Source organism: Crinia signifera, chromosome 1 (assembly GCF_055691185.1).
Source record: "Crinia signifera chromosome 1, ASM5569118v1, whole genome shotgun sequence".
NCBI classification, from domain to species: domain Eukaryota; kingdom Metazoa; phylum Chordata; class Amphibia; order Anura; family Myobatrachidae; genus Crinia; species Crinia signifera.
Genome location: NC_139217.1, coordinates 375697607 through 375725133, shown reverse-complemented (window position 1 = coordinate 375725133; position 27527 = coordinate 375697607). Strand labels below are relative to the sequence as shown.

Genomic DNA, 27527 nt, shown 5'->3' with positions numbered 1-27527 from the left:
CTTATACACTAGTTGATCCCCTGCAGGCAGCGGCAGTTCTGGAGAGTTGTAACCAGGTTGTTGCTCCAGACGAGCGCGTTATTGATCCGCACCATGCTCCGAGCTGCGCTGGGGAACCTGTGCTCTAGGGCGCCTTTGGGGACGCAGATCAGCAGATTCTCTGCTGCCGCCATCCCTGCCCCCAACCCTAAGCCAGATGTGCACTATAACCAGGTATGACTTCATTATTCAGGTATCGCGCAGTGGCTGCTGTGCTGCGGGGTTCGGGGCTTCTTGCTGTGGTGCGGGGATCCGGGCTTCCGTGTGTATAGGAAGTGCAGCACACCAATTTGCTGCAAACTTGTTTACTTGGCAGGACTACCTGTCTCCTGCGTGTAACCACAGCTCGGCCTCACGCACACCGTGACGCGGGAGCAGTGCACAGGCTGGTGCTAGCATTGCACAGCGCAGCGCACACTGCAAGATTCTACATGGTGTTTCCTCATCTCATCTGCCTCCTGTGTGGCTGCAGCCATGTTGCTCGCAGGTAAAAACCTACTAGGACAGCTGTCATCAGTGTCCCAGGTCACAACCCAACTCCCCTGTGCTGCTGTCTGATATGTGGTGTGGTAGCACTGTACTCTGTACTGTACAATCAAATCCCATGTTGCTGTGGTCCAGTTAGGTAAACTCCGGAACGCTGGAATGGATTAGTTCCCTCTAGTGAACTCTGCCATTCTGGATCTTGAAGTGCTAGTCCTGTTGGGTGCCTGTTATTACAGTTGTCACTGGAGGGGTGTGGAGGGAGAGATTATGGGGCCCATTAATTATTGGACCATGTATGAAATGTGATCTGGGTAGCATTTACCATCCAGGATCACATTGCAATATTTTGTTTGAATGTTTTAACTTGCAGACTTGTCCTTGCGCTCTGCTTTGCCAGGTGCTGGGGATCTGCGCATGTGCGGTTAGTGCTGCCCGCACTGCCCCACCAGCAGTGTGGTCTTTAGCCCATTGGCTACAATCTTCTTAGAATGGCGGTAGCCCTGGGACCCGCTGCGATGCTGCCCGATGTTGATACATCGGATAGCTTTGTAACCTATGGTGGATGCGGTCGCGAACGGGGCATGAGGATCGCAGCAGGTCTTGAATATTTCTGCTGCAGTCCCTCCTACATACATTCTGGTAATACTATAATAATTATAGTTAACCCCCAAAACTGGTGTTTTGGGGGGAATTAGCTGCAAATATATGATAAATGGGCCCCTAAAGCCTCCTTGTATGCATGGTCTGTACTTTTTCAGGTATTACCTCATCCCTGAACCAAACAAAGAGGCTGTAATCTCTTCCTCCCACATGATGGGCAGGACACCTTTGGATAGGGATGATCACTACAACCTCCAGAATGACAGTGTGCTGCAGGGAGAAGGTCTAATATGGTGCTCCTGGATCCAGACAGTTCCAGTTTTTGTTTACAATGGGCCCGATGCATGAAGCTTCAAAAATGATAGCCAGCCAATCCGCTCCTACTGCCATGTCACCGACTGTGTTTGAAAAATGTCATGCAGGAGCTGATTGGTTGTTTATCACTCTCCATTTGATTACTTTTGAAGCTTAGTGCATCTGCCCCAGATTCTGTTATTTCACACTTTTTATTGTCTATGTACGAACAAACCGTTACATGGACATACACCTAATGATAAAAAAACACTATTTAATTTATTGTACATACAATTACATGTATGTACAATACATGTATGAGCATTGGATTTATGTGAGGAACCACTTTGATTTGTAATGTGTCTAGTAGATTTGCAGAACAATGAGTCTCCTCAGCGGAGATCAAATTATAAATATAGATGAAGAGTAACTGAGTGGTCTCTGGCTACTACTGTCCTTCCGTGTGTCTGGGCAGTAAACGGCTGGTTGAGGGAGCCTTTTGAGTCAGTGGTCGATTATTTCTAGAAAAAATAATAGTTGGTCTGCGGTTGGCACAGGTATTTTCATTATCCTGATGAGTAGAGCCCACCCAGGAATTTGTCAGGGAGTCTCTACCAATAACAGCCTACGAAAAAATAGTTAATGAGATCGGTATAGGAAAAAGATAAGTGAAGGTTTGCTGTTGTCAGGAGCTGACAATCCCACCTGATGGATGATCCAAGCGCATGGAGGAAAGATACAAAGCTGGCCACCAATGAAAGCCCTGGAATTAGTGTTGTGGGTTAGGCTGTGTGTAGTGCAGTGGTAGCCAACCCTAGCCCTCGAGAGCTACCAACAGTTCACATTTTCCAGACAACCTAGCTGCTGCACTCATTAATCACTGACACATTTTAAAAGATACACAGGTGGAGCTAATTACTTCACTTGTGATTCTGTGAGGAGACCTGCAAAACATGCACTGTGTGGGGTCCTGAGGACTGACTTTGAGAACCTGTGTCATATCCTATTATACTCAAATGGTTAAAGGAAACATTTTAATCAACCTGTGTGATGCTGGCCACACATCAGACCAACTTTCCTCCTACCATCCAACTAGTTGCTTGGATGGAATAAAAATATGGTACTGGATGGGAGCAAATGTTATATTTACTTCAGAAATTTTCTCCCGAAATGTGGAAAAGGACAAAAACTGACACTCAAATGGTACTGTAGTTGAACCGGTTTAATTTAAACCATTTGACTGAATGTTTTTGTCCATTTTCCTGTGTTTGGGAGCACATTTCTGATTCAGGTCTGGTGCAGGTGAATGGATTTCTCCCTACTTGCATGGCTGCAAATAACACAGTAGCCTTACACTTGGTTCGGATTTCGTCCTGGCGAGGTGGCATTTACCTGATTGCTGGGCTCCGGATATATGCAGTCCAGCGATCAGTTCTGAATCAGGCCCCAAGAACAGAAATGCACTGAATAAAATGGCCCCTGCTCCCACCCTTAGATTTTAAACCACGGCCATTATGTAAATAGCCTTTTATATTAAAGATTTTCAGCAAAGTCTTCGTCTCCTGAAAATCTCTTTGGGGAAATAGCTCAGTATGGGCCAGATGCACTAAGCTTCAAAGGTGATAAAATGGAGAGTGATAAACAGCCAGCCAATTATCTCCTACCTGCCATGTCACAGACTGTGTTTGAAAAATGTCAGGCAGGAGCTGATTGGCTGGTTGTTTATCAATCTCCATTTTATCACTTTTGAAGCTTAGTGCATCCGGCCCTGTGTATGCACTACTTTGGTATTAGCTTATGTACATTTTATCCTTAAAAACAAATAAACCTAATTTGCACTAGAAACTGAGCAAGATGTCGTCTTCAAGAAGGTGTTTCATTGATTCTCCAAATTTATTTTTGTTCTGTTTGTGGAGAATACACATTACTGGGAAATCGGAAATAAAATCACTGATTTTGTTGCACACGTTTATATGGCATATTTTGGTGTCGAGCTAGGAAACAAGATAAATATTGGGCACTGCATAGGGTCTGCAAACAATGGATAGCATCTGCCTCATGTTGTTGCCTCTTGTATGAATAGAATACTTCGCGATTTTTACATTGGAATCAATGTGAAATGGTCCCTGAGACCCGATTTTTACATTGGGCCCAATGTTAAATGCCCCCCAGACCCCAATTTTCATTGTATACCCATCCTGATGGGTCAAATGCCCCCCATTGTTAACGCCACCCCACGCTGAACGCCAACCCGAAGCGTGGCGATACGCGTCCTCCTACCTTTTCATACCCCCACTATCCACGTCGGCGTGGAGTTGATTTTATATAGTGTGGCGAGCCACCGAGCCCGAAGCGTGGCGAGGGAGCCCCGCGCATTACTTCACAGGTATTACGTGGGTCTCGCAACGCGTATTTCACATGTAAAATACCCATAAGGGTGGGTATACAATGAAAAATCGGGCCCATTTAACATTGTTCCCTATGTAAAATCGCATGGCATGCGGTGGACGCGATTTTTTACTTGTCGGGGAAAAGGCTAAAAATAGCCCTCAAGTCGCGTCCAACGCATACCTTAAGTTAATGTATGCGATCACCTGTGACGGGCGCTGTGCTAGGAAATAAGTACCAAAAATTATATATATATTTTGCACTGTGATCACACTGGTTCACTGAAACTGGGATATTTGCTCAACAACCTGCAATTCAGCAAACATGGCCTCCTTAACACTGTTGATCACAGGATTCTATCCATTTGGTTGTGATTGCACATACTCGGGCTGTTAACAAAATTAATATCTCCATGTCACTGTTTGTTTGTACATAGACATTTTAAAAGTGTGAAATAACGGACTGTAAACAATTTTCTTTCCCCTCATTTTCTTACTTGAACAAATTTTGACTCCTAGGAGCACCGCCAACAATGTTATTGGTCATAACTGACTCAAATTTATTGCGTTGCTGTTTGACTATTGTTTCAGATGTGCTGACTATTTCATGACCTATAAAGTGCGGCAACACAATAACCTTTGACCAGTTCCTGTCTTTACCCAATCACTTAAAGTTGACGTGTCATGTAGTGCATTGCTCATCAATGTAATCTGAGGCTGTATTTGCAGTCATAGGGCAATGTGGTAGGATTAGCACCTTTTTAATTAATTTAAATGATGTACCAACATAAATAGTGAACTTCTGGTTCTATATGTAGTGTGTGGTTGGTGGTGCTCCCATAGTTCCGTAATAACTGAAAAATTGGAAGTTGCAAAGACTCAATTAAAGTCCAAATTGGTTTGTGGGGCGCTCTTGATGATTAATATAAAACTTAAATTGTTTATAATAAAGGAGACAAGGGTTATTGTTAACCATATTCCACATAAACATTCATAGCATATCACATGCCTTGGTACAAATAGTTGCTTCAAGAGAAGCGACATGTGTAGCATAGGAAAGTTATTATCGGGAACCTCTCCCTGAATTGTTTTGTAGAACTGTTTTCACCTTTACAAAGCTGACTCATGCAATCTCTGTGGCATTTAAGGCATGCAGTTGAGCACCTGCTAACAGTTAAGTTGTGTACACACGGGCAAAAATTGCTGGAAATATGATTGCTGAGCTCCTGTTTTGAACCCCCTTATGATCGCTGGTCACAGGAGCTAGCTTATTCCCTCTGCGGCCTCCCCGGCAGAGGTTCCCTTTCATCATCAACCATCTCTGGTCGCTGATGAAAACTGGACACTGAGTGATATATCGCCCCATGTGTACGCACCTTTAGAGAAATGTGCTACTGGGACTAGTACAGAACCTTCAGTAAATAAACCCCTTTAGAGTCAAGAGAAGACTTTTAACAAATTCTTTATAGTTTCTCAGGCTTTTCCACATTGACTACTGCATGCTCATCTCACCGTTCTCCTAATTGCCATGTCAGTGGCATCACATCTGTAATTATGTAATGCTGCTTTCCCACTGCCTACACGGGTAATGACCCGTTTTTTTTTTTTAAACGGGTCTTTAAACGGGTAAGAGCCATAAAGACCCTTTCCCACTGCCGCTTTTAAACAGTAAATTACTGTTTAAAAGCTGTTTTTGTCACATTCACACTTACCCGTTTAAGCAGTGTAAAGATGGGGGGGGGGGGGATTTAAAAAAAAAAAAAAAACGGCGTGGGGTCCCCAGCACCAGGCTGAAAGAGCCTGGGCTGGTAATAAAAAATCAGGAAACCCCGCAAATAGGGGTTCCCTGATTTTTTTTTTTTTTTTTTTTTCTCTAAACCAGCCCCAGGGTCCGGGGCTGGTTCCCAAAATACGGGGGACAAAATGACTAGGGGTCCCCCGTATTTTAAGAACCAGCCCCAGGCCAAACCAGCCAGCAGGGTAATGCCACAGCCGGGGGACACTTATTATATAAGTTCCCGCGGCCAAAGCATTAACCCTACCGACCAGTCAGCCTGGACAGGGGCCCTGGGGCCCCCCCAATGAAGGGGTCTTCCCCCTCCAGGACTTACCTGACCAGGCTGAAGCCTGGTGCTGTCCCCGATGCCCCTGTGCGGTGGGCATCGGGCTGATGGAATGGTGTAAAAAAAATAGAATAAAAACTATTGTCTTTTACTGTGGAACTATGAGTCCCAGCAAGCCTCCCCCACAAGCTGGGACTTGGAGAACCACAAGTCCCAGCCTGCGGGGCATTAAAGGGCCCGCTGGAACTTGTTCCACAGTAAAAGAAATAGTACAGTAAACACACTGACATACGAGAAAAATAAAAGTTTAATACATACATTACACAAACACACTGATACTTACCTATCTTGAGCCCGTAGGTAGCCCTGGTCCTGATGTCCTGGTCTGTGTCGGCGTCTGTATCCCTGTCGGTGATGGCGTCGGCGGTCCGGAGTCCGACGAAATTCATGTGGGAACCTATGGAAGGAAACCATACTCACCTGTCCCAGGGCGACGTAGTCCAGGGAAGGGGTCTTTGCAAAATAACAAACCGACACTCGAAACCAAGCGAACAGCAGAGAGCCGCACGGTGTTTGTTTACATCGTGCGGCTCCGCCTCCCGAATGCCGCTATTGCCTGCCTAGCGGCCAATCAGGCTGTCACTTTGATCACATTCACCCTTCTGTAAACAAGAAGCCACTTTGCAACATTACATCACTTTTGTTGGTAAGCTGCTCAATCAGAGGTGTGTCACTCGGGTGCCAAAAGGGAGGGGTAATTCTGTCTAGGAAAAAACATTTGGTATCCCAATTGCACACTTGAGTGAAACATAACTACATAATAATCAGATAACACAGATTTTGGTTGCGAATATCTGCAGATATATGGCTAAGCCCCCAGGCCGTACGTCAAGGCATCTCTTGTCACTGGGAGTCCCTAATACTGGGTCTGGGGTGTGGGCCCCCAACATGCAGACACAGGCTGGGTACTCCAGGGCAGCACACAAATGAAAATTAGTAGGGGTTAATAAGAAGCACATAGGTGCTATGTAGGGAAGTGAAGGTGTAATTAAAATACAAAATATATACAATGTGATAGGAAAAAATAAGTGTAAATAAAGTGTTAGGGTGTGCTAACCTGGAGCAGACCAGCAATATCAACATGAGGGGGACCACACTCCCAAACCCATCCCATTAGCAGAAACATATATGTCTGGGCTTAGTAGCCCAGTGTAAGGCCACATGATAATGGCGTATAACATCTGAGAGCCAGCTTACCTGGAGATGCCCCTGGCTTCTCCAATGGCACTCAGCACTCGGCAATCCCTCCTAATGCTGACCCTGAACATTACATACATGCTGTCATGAGCAATTGCATTGCCGTTTTTACGTTTTTTGCGTCAGTGACCTATTGGTGAATATTTAAGTAGCAACAGGGCTTTGTGCGCACAAAATGTATTTGCAAAACCTACTGGGCATTGCACATAATATTGGTATTGCTTTATATTTGGCGCTCAAACCCTCCACTTTGTAAATGTATGCGGCCCATTACCTTCTTAATGTTGCATCGTTTTGTCTCTGTACCAACTGAAACTCTGGGTTTTACCACTGCCAAGACTTCAGGATACCAGGGTACAATAGTGTAGCTGTTGAAATATTTATACAGCTTATCTGTAGTTATGAGCAAACTGCCAGTTATATGATGTAAGAAGTGATCTGCAAGGTCGGTGGCAAGAATTGAGTAGAAACTAAAACCCAATGCAAAATAAATTTATATATCATTCTCCCATCACAAGGCCTAATGGGACTCGAAATGGCCAATGATTTTGTGTGTGGGTTTTTATCTTTTAGAATGATTGATTTTATTCTGAACTCCCAAAATGTAAATTGCTAATCTTTATAAATTGGCTATGTGCTTAAACAGTATAATAAAAAATAACAAGATTTATATAGCGGTCTTTCTTCAGTAGGACTCAAGGAGCTTAACAGAATGAATGTAATACAGTACAGGAACAATGAAGTACAGAAAAGCTTTTCATAAACTATTAAAGGAATTTCTGAAATGCTTGGGTCAACAGGGAAGTCTTGAGTTCCATAGTCAGAGTTTATCCCATGCCCGTCACATGATCAGTAAGAGCTCAAAAGGAGGCTGGATATCTGTGTGCCAGTTTATGGGGTTAAGGGGTGCATTTTGGCCTGGACATTGTATTTTTGCTGGTCCGAGGTGATTTTATTTCCAACTCTTTTTGTTGTGATGTTTTTTTTTTTTGTTTTTTTTCTATGAACGGGATACATTTGCTAGCTTGACACCTGAAGTAGGTTGGAAGGTTGACACAAGCATTAGGATGACAGTCAAAAGGTGGACAGTTTTTGTGTGTGTGTGTTTGTTTTTTTTTTTTTCCTATAATAGTGTAACAAGCACAGTGAGGTACCGTACCCAAAGCATGGTGAGTGCAGTGGTACACTGACATGTCCATGTCAACTTACATTAAAATTAAGGACAATAAAATGAACTCTTGTTGTCTTATTGCATGTATCAACCTAAGCCCTTTCAACCGTATGTATGTGTTGACCTTAATAGTGTCAAGCCTATGAACTGCTGCTAAAATTGGGTTATCAATAGTCATGGTGCATCACTGGTCCAGTGACCAGAGATGTACCTTATCAGGTTGGTCCTGAGAAGGACACAAGTCATGGTTCAGTGTAAACAGGCAAGCTGGGTTGATGTAAACATGTACCTGGGTGTTGAGTGAGTATCGCCAAGATTTAGTGGCCCTATTGGGAAAGTATTCAATCCATGCCGCTGTTTCAGATAGTCTGAAAAATCGTCACGTTCATTAAATACGTGGATCGGCATTACTTGCCGATCCATGTGTTTCAGTTGGAACAGCGTCACTTTTTCACTATTTTCTGCGGCTGCAGATTTGACTTTAAGCAGAGTCTAATTTTTAGAATCTTACATAACTGCTGTTTCATTTTTATTTTTTGTTTATAGCATACAATAAATGTTGTTGTGTTCATCTTTACAGCTGTTCATAAACAACGAATGGCATGATGCAGTCAGCAAGAAGACCTTCCCCACTATTAACCCTTCCACTGGAGAGGTAATCTGCCACGTTGCAGAGGGTGATAAGGTAAGTGGTACGCTATTGGGTATTCTAGGTACCAGAGTCTAAGCTGCTTGAAGACAATAAGGTATATTCAATGAGGGCGGCGAGCTATGCGGCAAGTAGTGCCAATAGTTCGCCTTCAGAGTATTCAACGGCCTCGCCTGTTCCCTGAGGCGAGGTGGAAACGGCGAGTGTGGCCATCAAAATGGCAGGGCTCACCACAAAATGCTGCGGGCTTTTGCAAAAACATCAAATACGGTGAGGGGGGTTGGACGACAAGGATTTTTTATTTTTTTTTCCCCCATCGTCAAAAAAGAGCCATCCTCTCCATCCGCATTGTTTATACCTCATTGTGGAAGACCCAGGTAAACTGGTGGCAACACTCGTTTTTTACCTGGTGGTCTGGATCTTCGTCCTAGGCGTCGGTACTTTTGAATGTCTTCAGAAATGTAAGGTGGCGTTGTTCAAAAAATTTGTCTATACAGGGAATTGGCTTAATAAAGACTACATGATTTGTAAAAAGTTAATATTCAGTAGCTGGTTACTTTCACTTGGAAGTCATTTCTTCCACAAGAACTTGCATAAGGAAAATAATAAAAAATTTTTTTTTATTCTGGAACAACGTGTCCTGACATCTTTTGCAGGAATAGTGTAAAATGACTTGTATCTGCTATAGCAATCTACAGTAGAAAGCCTTTAGGCGTGTATGCAAAGGTTTATGCAATGAACTCTTAAAATATGTACGCAAATAACCTCACAGTAATCTTGTTCACTTATGTTAATACCTATTTAACAAGTGTACAATGTGCATAGCAAGTACTATAGTTATGTCATTTAGCCTGTGCACAGGTCAATAACCGGGGTGTGTATATATTTCTCTAGAGATAGGTACAGTATGTGTTGTAGTTCAGTTTCCCCTTGGTTCACAAAGTTTACTTCAAGCCGCAGAGTTCTGCACATTGAAAACGGGGGCTGTGAACCCCCGAAACGTTGGTTTTGTATTTTGCACCCGCTATATGTGATAAAATACTTTTTGCACTTTAATCCAGTCTCCGAGGTGTCGCTTTATTGCACGCGCGACTACCAATATAAACAGAGGGCACCGGGGCAGTTGACCACAGCAGGAGCCACAGATTCACTTTGTTTATTTTTGGGAAGGGTTTCATATTTATAGACCTTGATATACATGCATACAAAAAAAAAAATTACTACACAAGTGCAACACTTGCTTAGCTTAATCTTTATATACATATTACTACAAGTTTTATATAATAATATATATGGGTCGACCCTATTACCTGCAATGAATTTGTGGGTGTAAATCATCGTGGCACCTGCCTCACTTTACGGCGGCCAGAATTGCAGAAAAGTGCTCTGGTCGTAGCGTCTGGTCTGTGGACTGAATATCACTGCGTATGAACCACTTCAAGCGGATTAGCGAGTGAGTCGCTTCTAATCCATTGGTGTGTGTGTGTGAGCTGCTTCCAGCCTTGGCGTGTGGTACTTGCTATATTTTGAAAGATGATTATCTAATACTTTCATATGTGAGCATTATTGCAGTAAAAACTGTTTTATTGTATTTCTTGCTCATTGGTGCGCTTCTTTTTTGTTTCTCACAAGACCAAGTCCATATCGATATAAATATGACCAGATGGATAACAAGTGAAGTGCGCAGTTTATGTACTTTGTCCGTAAACCACTAACCCTTTATTCCTAGCTATGTGCGAACAAAGCGTAACACAGCGTAGCGAACCTTGTACGTGTATGATACACGCTATACCTATACTTATAAAACAGTATACTTTCACAGTACTTAATACCCAACTTGAGTATACCTTTAAAGGACAATGTCTGTATTACACCTTTGTCGCTAAATGCGAATAAAAGCCAAGACTCAAGTATAACTCCAGAAATAAGGAGATAGTCTCCAAATAATGTGTTTAGTCCCTAGCGGACAGCAGGGGGTTACAGAAAGAGAAAAACAGTATAACACAGTGAACAAATTTGTCTAACAATACAAAGTATGTTTTACACTACTAGGGGGGGAAAGAATAGGATATAAAATACAATCAGCCACACTATAGAAAATACATACAGGAATGCAAACTGTTACCGTCTCATCTAAAGCGCTGGCTTTCCCGTGGTCATGAGCTCGCTATTATCTGTCCAGGGAAATGGAGGGGAGAACAACCTGAATTTGGGCTGTGCTCCCACTTGCAGTGTCCAAAGAGGGGGAGGCAGTAAGGGTCCTCATTGGTTAGGAGATCTGATGTCGCATCTTGGATTTGTGCAGGAGAATGCACCTTGGTTTCTTTGTCTTCAGGTATCACCCTAGCTTTCATGGCTTATCCTGAGAAACTTGTTACTTCCGGGTCTTCTGGTTAGACTGTCCTCATGGTGAAATAATCATGAAATATGTAATGGTTCTATAACTTCTGGCCGTTACAAGATATGGACTTCTAGCTCAGACCGGAGCGCTGCGCATGAGAGACGGAACACAGATGCAAAATATGTAAAAGAAAGATAGTGTAATTTTAACTTTGTGCTGCGAATTACCTAAATTAACTATTTTTATTACGGTGTAAGTGTGGGATATGAATTTGTGTATTAGTATGGCAGTGCACTGGGTTCGCCTTATTACAGAACTTGGATATTATACTTTATTTGCGTAACTCGGCGAACCAAAATGGCGGCCATACCATTCTAAAATGGCGTGTATGCAATTCGACTTTGACAACCATTATACAGTTTTCACTGTAGTAGTACAGAGCATAACAACTAAACTAGCAATACAGTAAATTAACTACTTGGGTTTCACTGCTATGAAACTATCTTGTCCTTGCTGCAGATAGACATGTACAGACTATACACTGGAGTATATAAAGCATCTGAATGAAAAAGTTAATAGTGTACTCTGTCAACTGGACTTTGTATGTAGGTCGTAACATTCCTTCAGGGATAAACTCTAGAACTGGTAATGAGGGGTCAGAGGAGCTGGAACCTTTCTAGCAACTGTTCTATTTAAAAAAGCTAATTTAGGGCCCCCATAAACTAGTCCGACTTGTTTTTTTTTTTTTTGTGGCTCCTACTAGACTGAGGCCTCACCAAGCATGGTGGTAATATCACTGTGTGTGTGGCATAGTTGCTTCATTAGGCATCTGCTATTTCAATGGAATAATCCATTCCTGATCAACCATTAAGGTGCCTATACACTAGTAAGATTTATCATCAGATCTGGCTGGTTGGCACAAAAACATGGTTATGGATGAAAGTGTCAGTTTTTTAGCATTTCCAAGAAAATGGTCAACTGTCATTTGCTCTCATCCATAACCATGTTTTTGTTCCAACCAGCCAGATCTGAAGATAAATCTGCGTGTGTGTATAGCCACCTTTTAGGCTCACTAGGATGCCAGCCAATGGGATTGGTGCAATGGGCTTCTCCTATTAGTCTCCTGCGGTGGTACCATAGTTTAACTACTTGGTAACTTCATCCTGTGTCTAGCTGTCTACATCTTTTTAATTGCTTATTTCTTCTGAAGAAACACCACCCAACTGTGACATGGGGCAATATTCTAGTTCACTATTTCTGCCAAAATCTTCCTAGATGGACAAAACCATGTGCACTGCAGGTGGGGCAGATGTTACTTGTGCAGATAATTCAATTTGGGTGGGGTTTTACTGCAGAGAGATCTATATTGCAATGTAAAAATAAAGCAGCCAGTATTTTCCCTGCACAGAAACAAAATAACTCACCCAAATCTAATTCTCGCTGCACATTTTACATCTGCCCCACCTGCAGTGCACATGGTTTTGTCCATCTAAGAAGGAATTTGTCAGTGAACTAGAATATGGCCCATGGTCACAGTGTGCATAGGGGGTGGCTGATTGACCGGGCCTACATAGATTGCTTTATCATAGGCCTTGTAGGAGTTGGCAAAGGGTCGGTGCATTGTGCCTCTATTAAATTCCTCCTACGTAATTAATAAAAATATATAATGGAAAATTTTGTTTTGAAAATCAGAGGGGTGGGGGAATAATACAAACTGGTCTGATCTATAAAATAGAGCAGGGGACTGCAAGTAAACTTAATACTGAATCCTGTAACTTCCACCTTTTTCAATAAAATATCAATGTATAAATATCCTGTGGGGGATATTTGTGATTGTTGCCATCTCACTTTTTTTTTTTTTATCAAATCATATCTCCATCAGCTTTGAGTTCCGCACATTGAGAAACCTTGGTAACTATTGATTTAATTAGTTTATGTTTTTTTTAAAAACTTCTACAGCTTGTTTTCCAGCTTGATCCCAAGATCTAGTGCAGAGTCATGCTGACATTTGCACAAAACCTTGCCCTGACCTTTTCTGGGAGTGTCAGGGAAATGCAGGCATGTCCTGGTTTTTCGAGGGGGGGTGTGTGACATTGGCTAGGGCCACGATCAGCCTGATTCTATCGCAGCTGCACTATCCCTGCACACTGGGATGGGGATGGGGATGGTGATGGTGAGCGGCTTGCAAATTTGCAGGCGACCGATCCAGCTACTTTTCGCAAGCCGTGCATTTCACTCTGGTTGGGGGTGTATACTGTAAAGCTGGGCTCAGAAAATTAGCTGCCCAGCAATCAAATCTGAATCGGGCCATTCATCTTCAGTGCAAAATGTGAGATTATTTGTCTTAGTTTGACACACACACACACACACACACACACACACACACACACACACACACACACTTTTGCAATGCCTTGGCAGCAATTCCTAGCTATGAAATGTAAACTGGTGTTACAGCATTCTGTGTTTGTTGTGTTTGTGTCATCCAAGGTCCTTGTAATGTAGACTGTTTTTACTGAGACAGTAGGAATGCTTCACATTTACAGAATTATTCACTTCTTTTTGGACACAGGCTTTATAATGTTAATATAAACATTAATCTAATTATAAAACATGCAATAAAAATATGGTATTCCAGTGTGAGACGTGTCCGTTTAGTGCACTGGCAATACTCTGGTACGGACTATGATACACCAAACTAGCATATAAGCATGCACTTTTATATTCAGCAAATTACCTGCTTTTTCATCTTTTTGGACTCGCAACAATTATATGAACTTTATACACTAGTAATTTTTATAGCATCCCATTAATGTGGATATCATCATCCATTTATATTTATTTTATTTTGTTCTATACCCCCAGGGGGTTGTTCCATTATTTACGGCAGGGCTTGACAAATTTTTCTAAAATCTAGGAGCCAGGACAAAAGTGTAGGAGCCAGACAAACTAAATCGCCCCCAAAAAATAAAAAGACTGAAAACTAGGCCCTTAGTCATAACCCACACTGATATTGTACAGAATGGCATTGTATTATTGTACAGAATGGCATTGTATTATGCACAGTAATACATGATAAAATAATGCATAGTCACATTTACCACAGGTATGAATGTTACATCATGTGTACTGTATCTGTATTATATGTAACACATGAGGGCTGACCGTGACAGTGCAGAGTTGTAGCATACAGCAAGGAGATTACCTCACAGCTCATGGAGGCAGAATACAGGGCTATGTGACACATTGCAGGACAGTTATCTTCCTTCAGATTGGGCCACACAAGTTCAACCTACCCTGCATTCCCAGGGCCGTATACACTACAGGGAGCTGGGGGGGTTGGGTTGTCACGGATGGTGTACCACAGACAGCACACAATGCAGGAGCTTACCATCACAGCTCATGGAGGCAGAGTACAGGGCTATGTGACACATAGCAGGACAGGCACCGGACAGAACCTGGGCTGCAGACAGGATGGGAACACATGCACACAGAGCACAAGATAGACTCCTGCATGCACACTGACTGTGAGCTGTCAGCTGATTGGAGCAGTGCAGGAGCTGGAGCAGTGACAGTATTACTGACACCAGCTCCTGCGCCGACACCCGCGGCGCTCCGCTATACGGACGGGGGGAGCGGGATTCAAATAGCTGACGCAGACGGTGTGCTGTGCTGCCCCAGCCAGTAATACTTGCAATTAACAGGAGGGCAGAAGGAGCTGCTCGGACACCAGCTCCTGCGCTCTGACACCCGCAGGACTAGCTAGCAGCTATGCGGGCAGGGGAGCGGGATTCAACTAGGTGGCCACAGCACACAATGCAGGAGCTGGAGCAGTGACTATTACTGACACCAGCTCCTGCGCCGACACCCGCGGCGCTCCGCTATACGGACGGGGGGAGCGGGATTCAAATAGCTGCCCACTGCACTCAGCGCTGGAGCAGCTCCTGCGCTAACACCCCTGTGAGTGTGAGGGACGGAGGTATGTGGGCGGGTTGGTTGGGGGGGAGACACAGAGCTGATCACCAGGGAGAGAAGGTGCGTGTGACATGGACACTGCTATCCGCGGGTATGTCATGTGGCTTAGGCAGGAGCAGGGACACATTGCCGCTGCGTCCTATGACCTCAATAGGCGGCAGGCCTCACCTCTCAGAATCTAGTCGCCAGACAACAAAATCTGGTCGCCGTGGCGACCTGGCCCCCCGGGGTTTGTCGAGCCCTGATTTACGGTGTATAATTTATTGCGTTATACTTGTATTTTTTATTACGGATTGTTTCTCATGTATATCCTTAAGCGCCACACGATTGAAATATTCCTGTCTGTGTCCTTTTGGAGGTTGGCATTCCTCTCTTGTAGTGACTGCTGAGGTATATATCACACAATCTCTTACCCTAGCGCTTTAAGATCTTTTTGCTATTGTGTCCATTCTGTAGCCCTACCGAGTTGTATCATGTTGGAAGGGATGAACTTCTACTATTGAAGGAGACATGGAGCTGGTCAGTTTTGCTGTAAACTTTGTATGCGACCTCCTGTGTACGGTTTTAGTGTTCTGCGAGAGCTTGTTTACATGTTCCTGTTTAGCCATTGGAAATTCTTGTTCTGGAGTGGTTTCCAAATGTTTTTAAATTGCGACTCCTAGAGTACCAGAAGTTTTGTTTTGCGGCATCCCCTAGGCCAAAAGTATTGACAAATTTTAGAAATATTATTATATTCCGTAAACTGTTTGTCATCCTTAGGTGTAATAGGGTAAAGAACAACGGTTCTGGATGGCTCTCTAAGCAGTGAAAATTAGCTGCTTAGCGAGCCTTCTAATGTCGCCTGCTGGGTGTGCGAATTCCCCTTCCACCGCCACTTTGCAATGGATGTTTTGCTTAAACATCCATTCGCAGGGTAGCATTCATTTGATGGTCGCCAACCGTTGAATGATTTCGCGCACACACCCCCCCCTTAGACTTGTGCCGTCCAGTCCGAGAACTGGACGGGAGGCTGACGGCAGGCAGCTGCCCACCTGCATTCACATAGGGACGCCCAGCACTTTTGACCCAGCATTTTCATGGGTACACCCAGGAAACACTGGGCATCCCCATGCAAATGCTCCAGCCACCCCCCCCCCCCCTCCTGTGCAAGCACCCGAAGGCACCGACGCCTTGCACAGTGCTAAAACATCGGTCCCTGGTGCGAACACGTTTGGGACCAAATTAATTAGCATCGGCCCGAGATTTCCTTCTGCTTTTCAACAGATTTTATGATTGGTAGCCAATAGCACTGGTTGTGCCTATGACCTTGATGGCTAACCTTGGCATGCTGGAATGTGTAGTTCAACAGCTGGAGTGTCAAGGGCCTATGACATTGACCATAAATAATTTGAATTGGTTCTTGACCACCAAGCAAAGTCACCCCTGCAAATCTCTCAAGGCACACTGTTTTGGAATCACTGGTATAGTGTCATTAGGGTGACGTGCAGCCATTCATTTATCTACTGAAAAAGGCAGGTTTAGTGGGGGCTAGCAATTGGGTGTGTGCCTTTGGGGTTGTGGTTTTTTTTTTTTTTTTAAACCTCAAACCTATTCCATTAACGTGTCGATTTCCTTCCCTTGGCTGTATTGCAGCCTGACAACTGATCATTGCTTGGTTAATACTTATCATGCTTCTACAAAACAGCTATTCAGTGCTCAGGCTTGGTTCCAAGATCATGAGGCACACCAGATGTTATCCACACAAACATACTCCTGTTTAACTGTTTAAGCTATCAGTCTTCAGCATTTGTTCTATCTGTAAAAACACACTGAACAAGGAGCAGAACAGGGATGGCTGGTGGCGGATCTTTGCTCCCAAGGTCTTGTTAGTTTTTTTATTTTTCATTGCACAGATGCTCTATCTTCACTCTGCTAGCCTGCCTTAAGTTCCATACACACTGGGTGACTTGTGTGGCTGAGCGATCTAGTTAGCAGAGCTCTCGGCACACCTCTAGACCGCCCACACATAGCGATGTGTGCTGACTGATCTGTGCTAACCACTGCTTTCTTTAGCACATGCAGGTGATTTGTCTAGATCTTAAATGCATTTGCGAAAGATCTGAATGGGAATGGCATCACCATCGATATAGGGCAGTGATCTCCAACCTTTTTTGGGGCGGGAGCTACTCGAGACAAAATACCGCCTGAAGAGCTACTAAAAATTTTTAAAAACAAGAAATCTGCATAATAATCAAAAATGCCCTTTACACATTATGCCACACACTGTAATGGCCCTGACACATTATGCCGCATACCACAATGCCCCAGACACAATATGCCACACACTGCAATGTCCAATATGTCGCAAACATACCTCCCAACACTGGAGACAGAGGAAAAGGGACACCTGCGTGTGTCGAAGGCACGCGCCCGAAATTAGGGGGTATGACCTACTATCATGGCACTCCTGCAAGGCCCCATTCCACATTGTATCTGCTATGGGGGCATGGCCGGCGCTCCGAGAGCTGCTGGCCCTGCCCCCGGCCTCTCTAAATAGATGCTGTGCCATATATACACATGCCATCAACCATACCAGTTACACAATGCCCCCCAGCACTGCCAGCTAAACAATGCCCACCCGATTGTGGTGCCATTCTGCATAAATATTCTGGCGGTACTGTGAGCGGGTGTAGCCACATGGGGTGCAGCCAATGAAAATGGGGATGTGATACACATTCCCACAATAGTGCCAGGTATGCCCCCACAGTGCCAGGAACAAGTATGCCCCCACAGTGCCAGTTTCCCAGCACCAGCAGACTCACCATTGTTGCTGCTGCCGGGGAGAGGACAGTCCGCTGTCCCCCTGCAGTGCCGCTGCGGTCTGTGTCCGGTGTCATCGTCGTCGCCGATGATGATTTCCTTCTGAGGAGAGGAGAGCACCGAGCGTCTCTCCTTCCCCTCACTTCCTTGTGACTGGGCCGTCCGTCAATCAAAACTCGTGGGCCGGCTCCTGATTGGCTGCTGGCCCGCGAGTTCTGCTTCGCAGACGGCACAGTCAAAGGAATGCACAGTGAGGGGTAGGAGAGACGCAGGATGCGCTCTCCTCCCCCTCAGAGCAGACAGGGAGAAGGGAGGCCGAGCTTCGGGTAACGGAGGGGCGGGAGGGAGGCTGGATAATGGAGTGGCGGCTGGCAGGGGCAGAGTGGTCGAGCCACCCGGATCGCTGCCGCGAGCGACGGGTTGGCGACCACTGATATAGGGCATACACATGGAGCAATCCCTGCTTCATTTTCTGCACTAGTCCAATTATTTAGAAAACAGACCAAAATCTCCCAGTGTGTATGACCTCTAAAGCAGTGACCCCTTTAAGGTGTCCACACACTAGAAAGATCTGCGATCTTAAGATTTGAGCATAAATTAACCGTAATCTTTTGTCCGTCCTTGACCAAAGATTTTGGGCAAGCGCACATCTTCACCAAAAATATCACTTCAGATCCCATGTGCATTCCTATGGATCTCTTGCTAAATCGTCTGCTCTTTCATGCAGGATGTAAGATCAAAAGATCGGCGGGAGCACGCATCGGAACCGATATCTGCCTATTTGTCAGAAATCGGCAATAAAAGTGTGGCCATGTATACTAGGAATCTTTTTGTGGATACAGTGCAGCTTCAAGCATGGTACAAGAGGGATAACAGGAAATATATACTATGTATGTATGTCCTGTTATCCATGTATGGTCTGCTGAAAGATCAATCACAGCCATGCTGGGACTCCTCTGCTTTGCAGCAAAACTGTGATATCCAACTGTTGCTGTATCAGCAACTTCTTCTGCTGCCATCGCTTTCAATCAGTGTGATGGATTTTTTTATTTTTCTTTCTCTCCAGTTCTAGAGTTTAGAATCAACATGAAGAAATATAAATTGGGCTTCACTAGATCAGACAAATGTTTTCAAACTCCTTCGCTGTTGTGACACTGTCCTAAATAAGGTGGTGGGGGGGGGGGGGGGTGGTATAGTATAGTATAGTGCAGGCCTGGCCAACGTGTGGCTCTCCATATGTTGTGAAACTGCAAATCCCAGCATGCCTTGCCACAGTTTTGCTATAAGGGAGTGTTAAAACTGTGGCAAGGCATGCTGGGATTTGTAGTTATACAACATATGGAGAGCCACACGTTGGCCTGTCCTGTTATAGCGGATCGAAGCGGTCTAGATCCACATTGTTTTGGTCGACCATCCTTTGTCGAACACCGAAAGATAGTCGACCGCATCTAACAGAAGTCTAACACCAGCGTTAGAGCGTGGGGGACATGAGTTTTTCACTTATTTTGTGAGCCAAATGGCACAGGGGTCCCTGTGGACACTGTATATGTGCAGTGTCCCCTCGCATGGTCGCTGCACTCTGAATGCTTTGGGCACTATTTATAGTCTTACTCTGTCCACTCGGATAGTATAGCATGAACCAAGTCGACCTGTAGTATTTAAAACCCCAAAAAAAGTGAAACTCATGTCGGCCATGCTCCTATTGCTCGAACGCTGGCGTCTAACTTCCGTTACGGTCCATCTAGACGCGGTTGACTGTCTTTAGGCACCTAACTGGATGGGTTCGACCCAAGCATTGTCGATCTAGGCATCGTAGTCCGGATCCTAATAGAGGAACTTACTGGGGTTGCTCATGCTTAATAGGATACATCAATTGTTTTAGATTTAAGTAGGCCTTTAATAGCAAGGCAGTAGGCACTAGTGTAAGATTTTGGGTATTTCTCAAAGCATTTAGGGATACATTTACAAAAATTGAGTTTTATTGAAGATGGCCCATAGCAACCAATAAGTTCCACTTGTTTATTTTAGTACCTTCCAGACAATAATATAATCTAATTAGATGCTATGGGCAACATCCCATCTTCAATAGAACTTCCATCTTTGTAAATCTACCCCTTAAAAGAGAAGTTGGGAGAGGATAACCAGCAACCTGCAGCATGAGAATTCAGAGCGGATTTGGTTATAGGGGGGTTATTCAGTAAGTTTCTTAAAAGCAAAATATTTCTCTTGGGTGGAACCTTGTGCACTACAGGTTAGGCAAATCTAACATATGTAGAGTTGGATTTGGGTGGGTTGTGGTCAATCTAAATTGCAGTGTAAAAATAAAGCAGTCGGTATTTACCTTGAACAGAAACAAAACAACTTGGCCAAATATATAAAAGGCCCCTGCAAACTAGTTAGATTTTGGCCACTTTTCACCTGGTTCCGATGCATCAGGCTGAGAAGTCAGATGAAAAGTGTCCAAATCAGATATGTTTGACATCCGATGCGCGGTCCCGTGCACACCGGGGTCGGACCTGCTGCATGTCGGACCTCCGACTCAATCCCCCTCCTGGCAGTGGGGAATGGGGACGCGTGCAATATTTGCCATGTAAAAGCACGGCATGCGAACCTACCGCCGGGAAGTTTCTGGGTAGCTCAAGGGGGGTCGGATGGCTCTGCACTAGAAGTCACAGCAGTGTATGGCCACCTTAACTCTGCATGTGTTACAATGCACATGGTTTTACCCATTAGAGAAAGATTCTTTTATTTTTTTTTTACAATTTTGTTTGCTTTGCATGCTTTGATAAATACTATCTTTAAATTACTAAAATAGTATGTATGTATGTACATTATGAAAGGGATAGTAATCTGATATTTATATAGCACCCTTCTCCCAATAGGACTCAAAGTGATTTACCATTGTCTTTACAGCTCAAAATACACAACAAGCTTAAGAGTAGATATCAGTAAAATACTTGAGTAAATAAGTAAGTCTATTTTTTAAAGGATTCTACAGTGGGGGCTTCCGTAGAGTTGGAGCAACCAAGTTGAAAGCTCGAACCCCCCCAACAGATGAATTCAGGGAATTTCTAGGTACTGTTGATATTCCTCCTTCAACGGATCGTAGTAATCGAGTAGGACAGTAAGGAATCAAAAGCTGCTGCAGGTACCTTGGGCCTTGAAAGTGAGTATGCCAGTCTTGGAAACTATTCACCATTTTACAGGTAGCCAGTGAAGGGAGTAGATAATGGGAGTTATGTGGCAGGCGCGGGGCTGGTTAGTTAAGTCTGGCGGCTGCATTTTGTACCAGCTGCAAGCAGTGCAATTCTTTTGATGGGAGACCCAGGTAGAGAGCATTGCGGTAGTCTAGGCGTGATGATATAAATGCATGTATGACTTTAGGCAGGTCTTCTGAGGGAATTAGTTGCTTGATTTCTGGCTATATTCCTTAGATAATAGAATGAGGATTTGATTTTGGCTGACACCTGATGTTTAAGTGTCAGGCCACTATCCAGGACAACACCAAGATTCCGCACATAATCAGGTTTTTTTTCAGTGCTGTGCCCCCCACCCCCCCCCCAGCGTAAGAGCTGTCAGTTGGCTATGCTGCCAACTTGTATTATGATTTATTATCAGGACTTCTGTTTTATCTGGGTTCAGTCTCCGCCAACTGGCACTCATCCACTCCTGGAGCTCAGCTAGGCAGCCATTTAAGGTTGTTGTGTTATCAGTGCCTGGAGCAAAGGACAGGCACAGTTGTGTATCATCTGCATAGCAGTGGTAGACCAGGCCATGATGGCCTGTAGTTGGCCATGCAGACGGTATAAATTCGATTCAATATTTATTTTTTAAGTGGTCTGACTATTGCTTCCTTTTAGTGGTTCAGGAAAAACACCCATCTGCAAAGAGCATTGAACTATTTTTGCGAATGCAGGGCAGATTATTTCCATACACCCTAAAGGAAGCTTGGATGGGGCAGGGTCCAGATCACAGCAGGAGGGACGCAACAGTCAGGAAATTCCAGCAATGTATTGTACATCCACTTGGTCAAAGATGTCCCATGAAGGCAGGTGTCTTACACTGGCAGGCTTGGTATGTTGGTTCTCCTTTGGTGTCACTGTGGGGATTCTAGCCCAGATGATAGATACTTTATTTGCAAAGAATTTAGCAAACTCATTGCAAATTGACTGGGAGAGGGTCTCATTAGGCTGCAGACATGCTGGTTTACAAAGCCTCTCCACTGGACGGAAAAGCTGAGCGGGCCTATTTTTTGCTGCCATGATCTCATTTGAAAGAAACTGTTTTCTTGCGGGTGATTGATTGGTATTTTTCAATGTGTTTTGATTTTAGATTTAATTTATCCTCTGCCAGGTTTGTCTTCCTCCATAGTCTTTCAAGTGTACTACCCCTTTTCTTGATCATGAATACTGTTGTCAAACCAGGGAGCTTGATAGTGTGATTTGCAGGGTCGTATACGCACAGGGGCGATGGTATCCAGTGCTGCTGTCACAGCCAGTTATAATAATGGACTAAGAAACGGATCCTTACAGGTCCCCATTACTGCAGAGAGGTCCGAGTTAGCTGCCATGGCCTGTAAACAAATTTGAGACTGGAGCTTCGTGTTCAGGGAAAGCAGATGTATTCCACTGTATTACAAAAGTCTCATTAGTAATGTACAGTATAAGCACAATGGGCAAAATGTAATGGGGTGTTAAGGGTCCTACACACAGGGCGATGTGGCAGAGTTCTGAGCGATGCTAGATCACTCAGAATGCATCAGCAAAATTGCTCAGCACACATCGATGTGTCAGCGATCTGTTAGGGCCAGTGTTCTCTGGTGAGAACACTGGCCCTGACACCGGGTATCCGATTTATCCAGCATGGTGTGTGTGTGTGTGTGTGTGTGTGTGTGTGTGTGTGTGTGTGTGTGTGTGTGTGTTTCCTCCCCAAGCCAAGCATTAAAATCTGTGATTGCCTCTCCTAACTCATAGCTGCAATGCATAATGCACACATCCTTGTCATTTATGTGGAGGGGTCTGATGGCATTAAACGGCCATGTGCAAAGGTGTGAGTGCATAAAAGGAGCACATGGAAAACTAATAAATGACCACACACAGATTACCCCTGGGCTATCGGTTACTACATTACCTGTTCATATAGTTTTACCTCCAGCTAATCCTTGATTAGTAGTTCTTTGAATAGACCATAAAATGTCGTTAGCTGACGAGATGCTTTGGTGATCTGTTCAACTAGAGCAGATGGAAGTCACAGACAAAGCAGATTATGGGTAATCTGACACATCTGCCTGTGAAGTATGTACTTAAAATCCCCATCCTTCAGTGCCAGGATGGGATACAGCAGAGTGCTACCTGCAAATCCCACAGTAATAGCATTAGAAAGGTAAACATTGCAATATATCCAATTACATTAATCCATGTTTCTGTCCCAGAGAGTGGACAGTAAAGGTTATTGGATTTCAAAGATTCTGGGTGTCAGAATTTATTTACTTCTGCCACTGCAACAAAACCATAAACTAAGACCCCCCCACCGGTGTGTGGAAGCAAGCAACATACAGTACACAACACTGAGTGTACACACTAGTGCAGCAGTACTCAAACTGTGGGTCCCGACCTGCTCAGTACGGGGTCGCGACTCCATGTTGCTGACCATCGAGTTTTCTAATCTCAGTCACTGATTCAAGGAAAATCTGTTGAATTGTCTGTTACTTCAGACTTCTCCCATCATTTTGTGCCACCACAATGCTGCCATGTATGTGCTGTCTGCTGACTACATGACATGTGGTGATGACCTTCTACAGTAACGTGCTGGGGTCCTGTCATTATTTTATTGTCTTATGGGGTCCCAGAGCAAAATAGTTTGAGGACCCGTGCACTAGTGTATTTAGTATGTACGGGGCTTAACATTTACTTACACCGCAATTTTGACCTGGGTTCAGTGGGGTTGTGTGAATATAAATAGAGAAATACTGTAAGTAAAGTTGAGGTCAATGTATGTATATGGGAGGAGGTATCCATAATCTATGGAGGCTATGTGGTTGGCTCTGGGATTTTTTTTTTCTGAAGAGGTGAAGTAGTTAAGGGACAACTGAAGGCTTGGGGGCTAGAGAAGTAGTCTTGTGCGACGGAGGACTCAAAATCATAACTGAATGGGAGCAGATAATAAGTATGGATGATAGAGGATCTTCAGTAAAGTAGAGTGTTTGAGTCGGGAGATTGATATACAGGGGGAAGATGTATGAAGTGAGAAGTTGCCCATAGCAACCAATCTGCCTACCATTTTATAGACAGAACTTGATAAATGTTTCCTCAAAGCTGTTTGGACTGGGGGAGAAGTTGCCCACAGAAACCACTCTTCTACTGTTTTCACTGCTTGATGCATGAGCCACCAGTAAGTGGAGAGATGTATATTGGTGTAGTTTGGTCTGTAGCTTTAGTACAACTATTTGTTATTGAACTCTATAAAATACAGATCAATAATGCAGGGACAATGAGAGCAGCAGGAAGACCAGTCCAGCCACAAGTTTGGTTTTGTTATGGGTAGAGGTGACACTGTCTGGGGTACATCTGTGATGGGTGTAGAGTAAGCTGCTGGGTCATTCACTTTATGTGTTGTGACTGGGGGTGGAAGTTGAATACCTTGTCCACAACATTGTTTCCGCTAAATTAAAAGGTGTTTTTTTTTTTTTTGTTTTTTTTTTTTAGTATAGCAAAAAAATGTGCAGTTTCCTTGAATGTTTAATATGCAAAATTATTGACTAGAATAATATACTGCTCTATTAGTTTGAGTGTATACTATGGTTCTCCTTTTTTATTTTTGAAACTCCTAATTTTATCACCCTTAAAGAATATTGCTGTTCTATTACAGTTGGATAGATAATAGTACATTTGTCCTCCACTGATTACTAAACAATTAATATCCTGCAGCATGACTGGTTGGCATGACTGCCTAGAGTAAATAGTGTTACAAGAAGTGTCCCTTTGGAAACCATGAATTGTTTTGTATCTGAAATGTATAATTATCAGTATTGCCTGCTCATCTGACTGACCCTGTAAATGATCTACATTCAGGTTTGCATTGTTCTAGGGTTAATCTATAACTTATTTGTTTTATAGGCTGATGTTGACAAGGCGGTGAAAGCGGCACGAGATGCGTTTAAGCTGGGATCACCATGGAGGAGAATTGATGCCTCTCAGAGGGGAGTCCTGCTTAATAGACTGGCTGACCTTATTGAGCGGGACAGGGCTATTCTAGCTGTAAGTAGATCATATACATGGACTAATCATTCTTGGCCATCATGCTATGGTTTGTATATTTGAGACCTCATGTGCTGATTGGTGCAGTTGATCGGTCAGCATAACAATGCCAGATTTACTCCTTACAAACTCACTGCCCCTTTTCATTTAGGGGTTAACAGGTGCTCAGCCACCCAAGGGGAAGTTCAGTTGTTCTCCTCCCCCCCCCCCCCCCCACACACATGCTTATTTTGACTCTAAAACACGCACAAAATGAAACTAATGTAGACCTTTTCCTTGTGTTGACCTTTTTAGGGTCAGACTATTTACTATTGACCTGGACATTGCTTTCAGGAAGAATCAGAAACCTTGGGTGTTTGTATAGCTCACAGACTCTGAGCTTCCAGGAACATAAGACACACAGTGATGAGTACAGAGACAGCAGTGACATATTGCACACCATCTCAATGTATTCTGTCTAGCCCAGGCTTTCCCAACCACGGCCCTCAAGGCACACCAACAGTGCAGGTTTTGTAGATATCCAGGCTTGAGCACAGGTGACTTAATTAGTATCTGAGTGATTCTGATTAAACCATCTGTGCTGAAGCCTGGATATCACTAAAACGTGCACTGTTGGTGTGCCTTGAGGACCGTGGTTGGGAATGCCTGGTCTAGCCATTCGGAGTGCTGGGTTCGGGGTCTAACAGGCAAATACTTTTACTTAAAAAAATAAAAAAAAATCTCCCTGGTCTGTTCTTTTCTTAGAATCTGGAAACCCTGGACAATGGAAAGCCCTATGCAATTTCCTATGCAGTGGATCTGGAACTTGTATTAAAATGTTTGAGGTAAGACTGGTCTAGGAATAACTGTTGCTGGGACACTTTCCCAGCCATTATTCTGTACATTCCAGAACTTGTATTACGGTTTGAGTAGAAGGACTCATGAGTAGCTTGGTGGCCTCCTTCTATTTGCTACTACTTTTATATAATGAACAGATGCAGTTATATTTACATCAGATCAGTTGATACATGGTTAATATCTGGATATATTACTCAAATCCTTTCATGTTCTATACTTGGAGCTGCTGCAGTGTGTGATTTGCACTTGTGGCCACATGAGATACGGGTGGAGATGTATTACATACGTTTTTCTTTTTATATTACGGGTCCTGCTCTTCAGCAAGATTGCGGAGAAGCAGGCACCCATAACCTCCAAATATATGAATGTGGAGGCTAGCAAAATGTGAAATCTGTAATGTACCCACTTGACAAAAGCTGTGTTATTTTATTTTTCATCTGCGCTGCTGTTGTATGTGTATGTGCCTGCTTGTACTCCCAGCTTTTCCAGCGTTGTTTCCACCCCCATCCCCAGCGGGCTCACTGACCATGCGCAAGATCTCCTGCACAGCCCGAAGCTGACAGTCTCCACCAGCAGGGGTGGCTGTGTCATCCTGCAGCTATTGATGTCAATAGCTACAGGAGGTGGAATGGTTAGCGCTCCTGACATTTTGCCCTGCATATCCGCCTGCTATCTGTATAGAACCCCCTATCCTTTAACAAATGCTGTCCCATTCATACATTGGGGTGAAGAGATATCAGCACACATGATACCACTTATTCCCCATAATGACACTACACACACACACGCACACGCGCACACACACACGCACGCACGTGCTTTCAAAAGTATATCTTGGACAGACCGTGTGTATGCTGTAAATTACTTTTCCCATCCTCCAGGACATTCCTATTTTATCGCCTGTATACATAATGTAGGAACTGCAAGATGCTATGTAAACTTGCATGTAGCCAGCAGTACATGAACACCGTTCATGACACGCCAGGAAAGTGAGCACAATATTGAGACTCTTCTCCCTTCTCGCATATGGGTTGTTCAGGGATGGACGCTACTGTCTGCATTAGTGCCTGTGGGTGGAGTCACAGGTTTGATATTTTGCGACTGTAGGATGTAACCTTTATATTGCATGCTGCTTTATAAAAAAAAAAAAAAAAAAATCATGTAGGAGGAATTATTATGTGAAAGTAAATCTCTAACTTTATTTAAAAGTGAAGCCACTCTGTATTACCACTGTTTTACTACTGGCAAACAGGAGGTAAGAGCCTACTTAGGTTTTTTTTATATTTTGGGTTGGTGGGAGAGGGGGGAATCAGTATACCTCCACTTATTCCTGCTCAAAGTGTGATCTCTTAAATGTCTGATTCCGATTAAGT

General features: G+C 43.9%; 1 protein-coding gene across 1 annotated transcript in view; it reads left to right on the top strand.

Annotated features, from left to right (window-relative positions):
* ALDH2 (aldehyde dehydrogenase 2 family member) overlaps nt 1-27527 on the top strand; it is a 48253-nt gene continuing 20726 nt past the window's right edge. Inside the window, exons 1-4 of the mRNA XM_083151404.1 lie at nt 1-213; nt 8878-8982; nt 25177-25317; nt 26062-26141. Of these exons, the coding sequence (XP_083007530.1) occupies nt 94-213; nt 8878-8982; nt 25177-25317; nt 26062-26141 (446 nt within the window). The 5' untranslated portion in view covers nt 1-93. The remainder of the gene's footprint in view (nt 214-8877; nt 8983-25176; nt 25318-26061; nt 26142-27527) is intronic.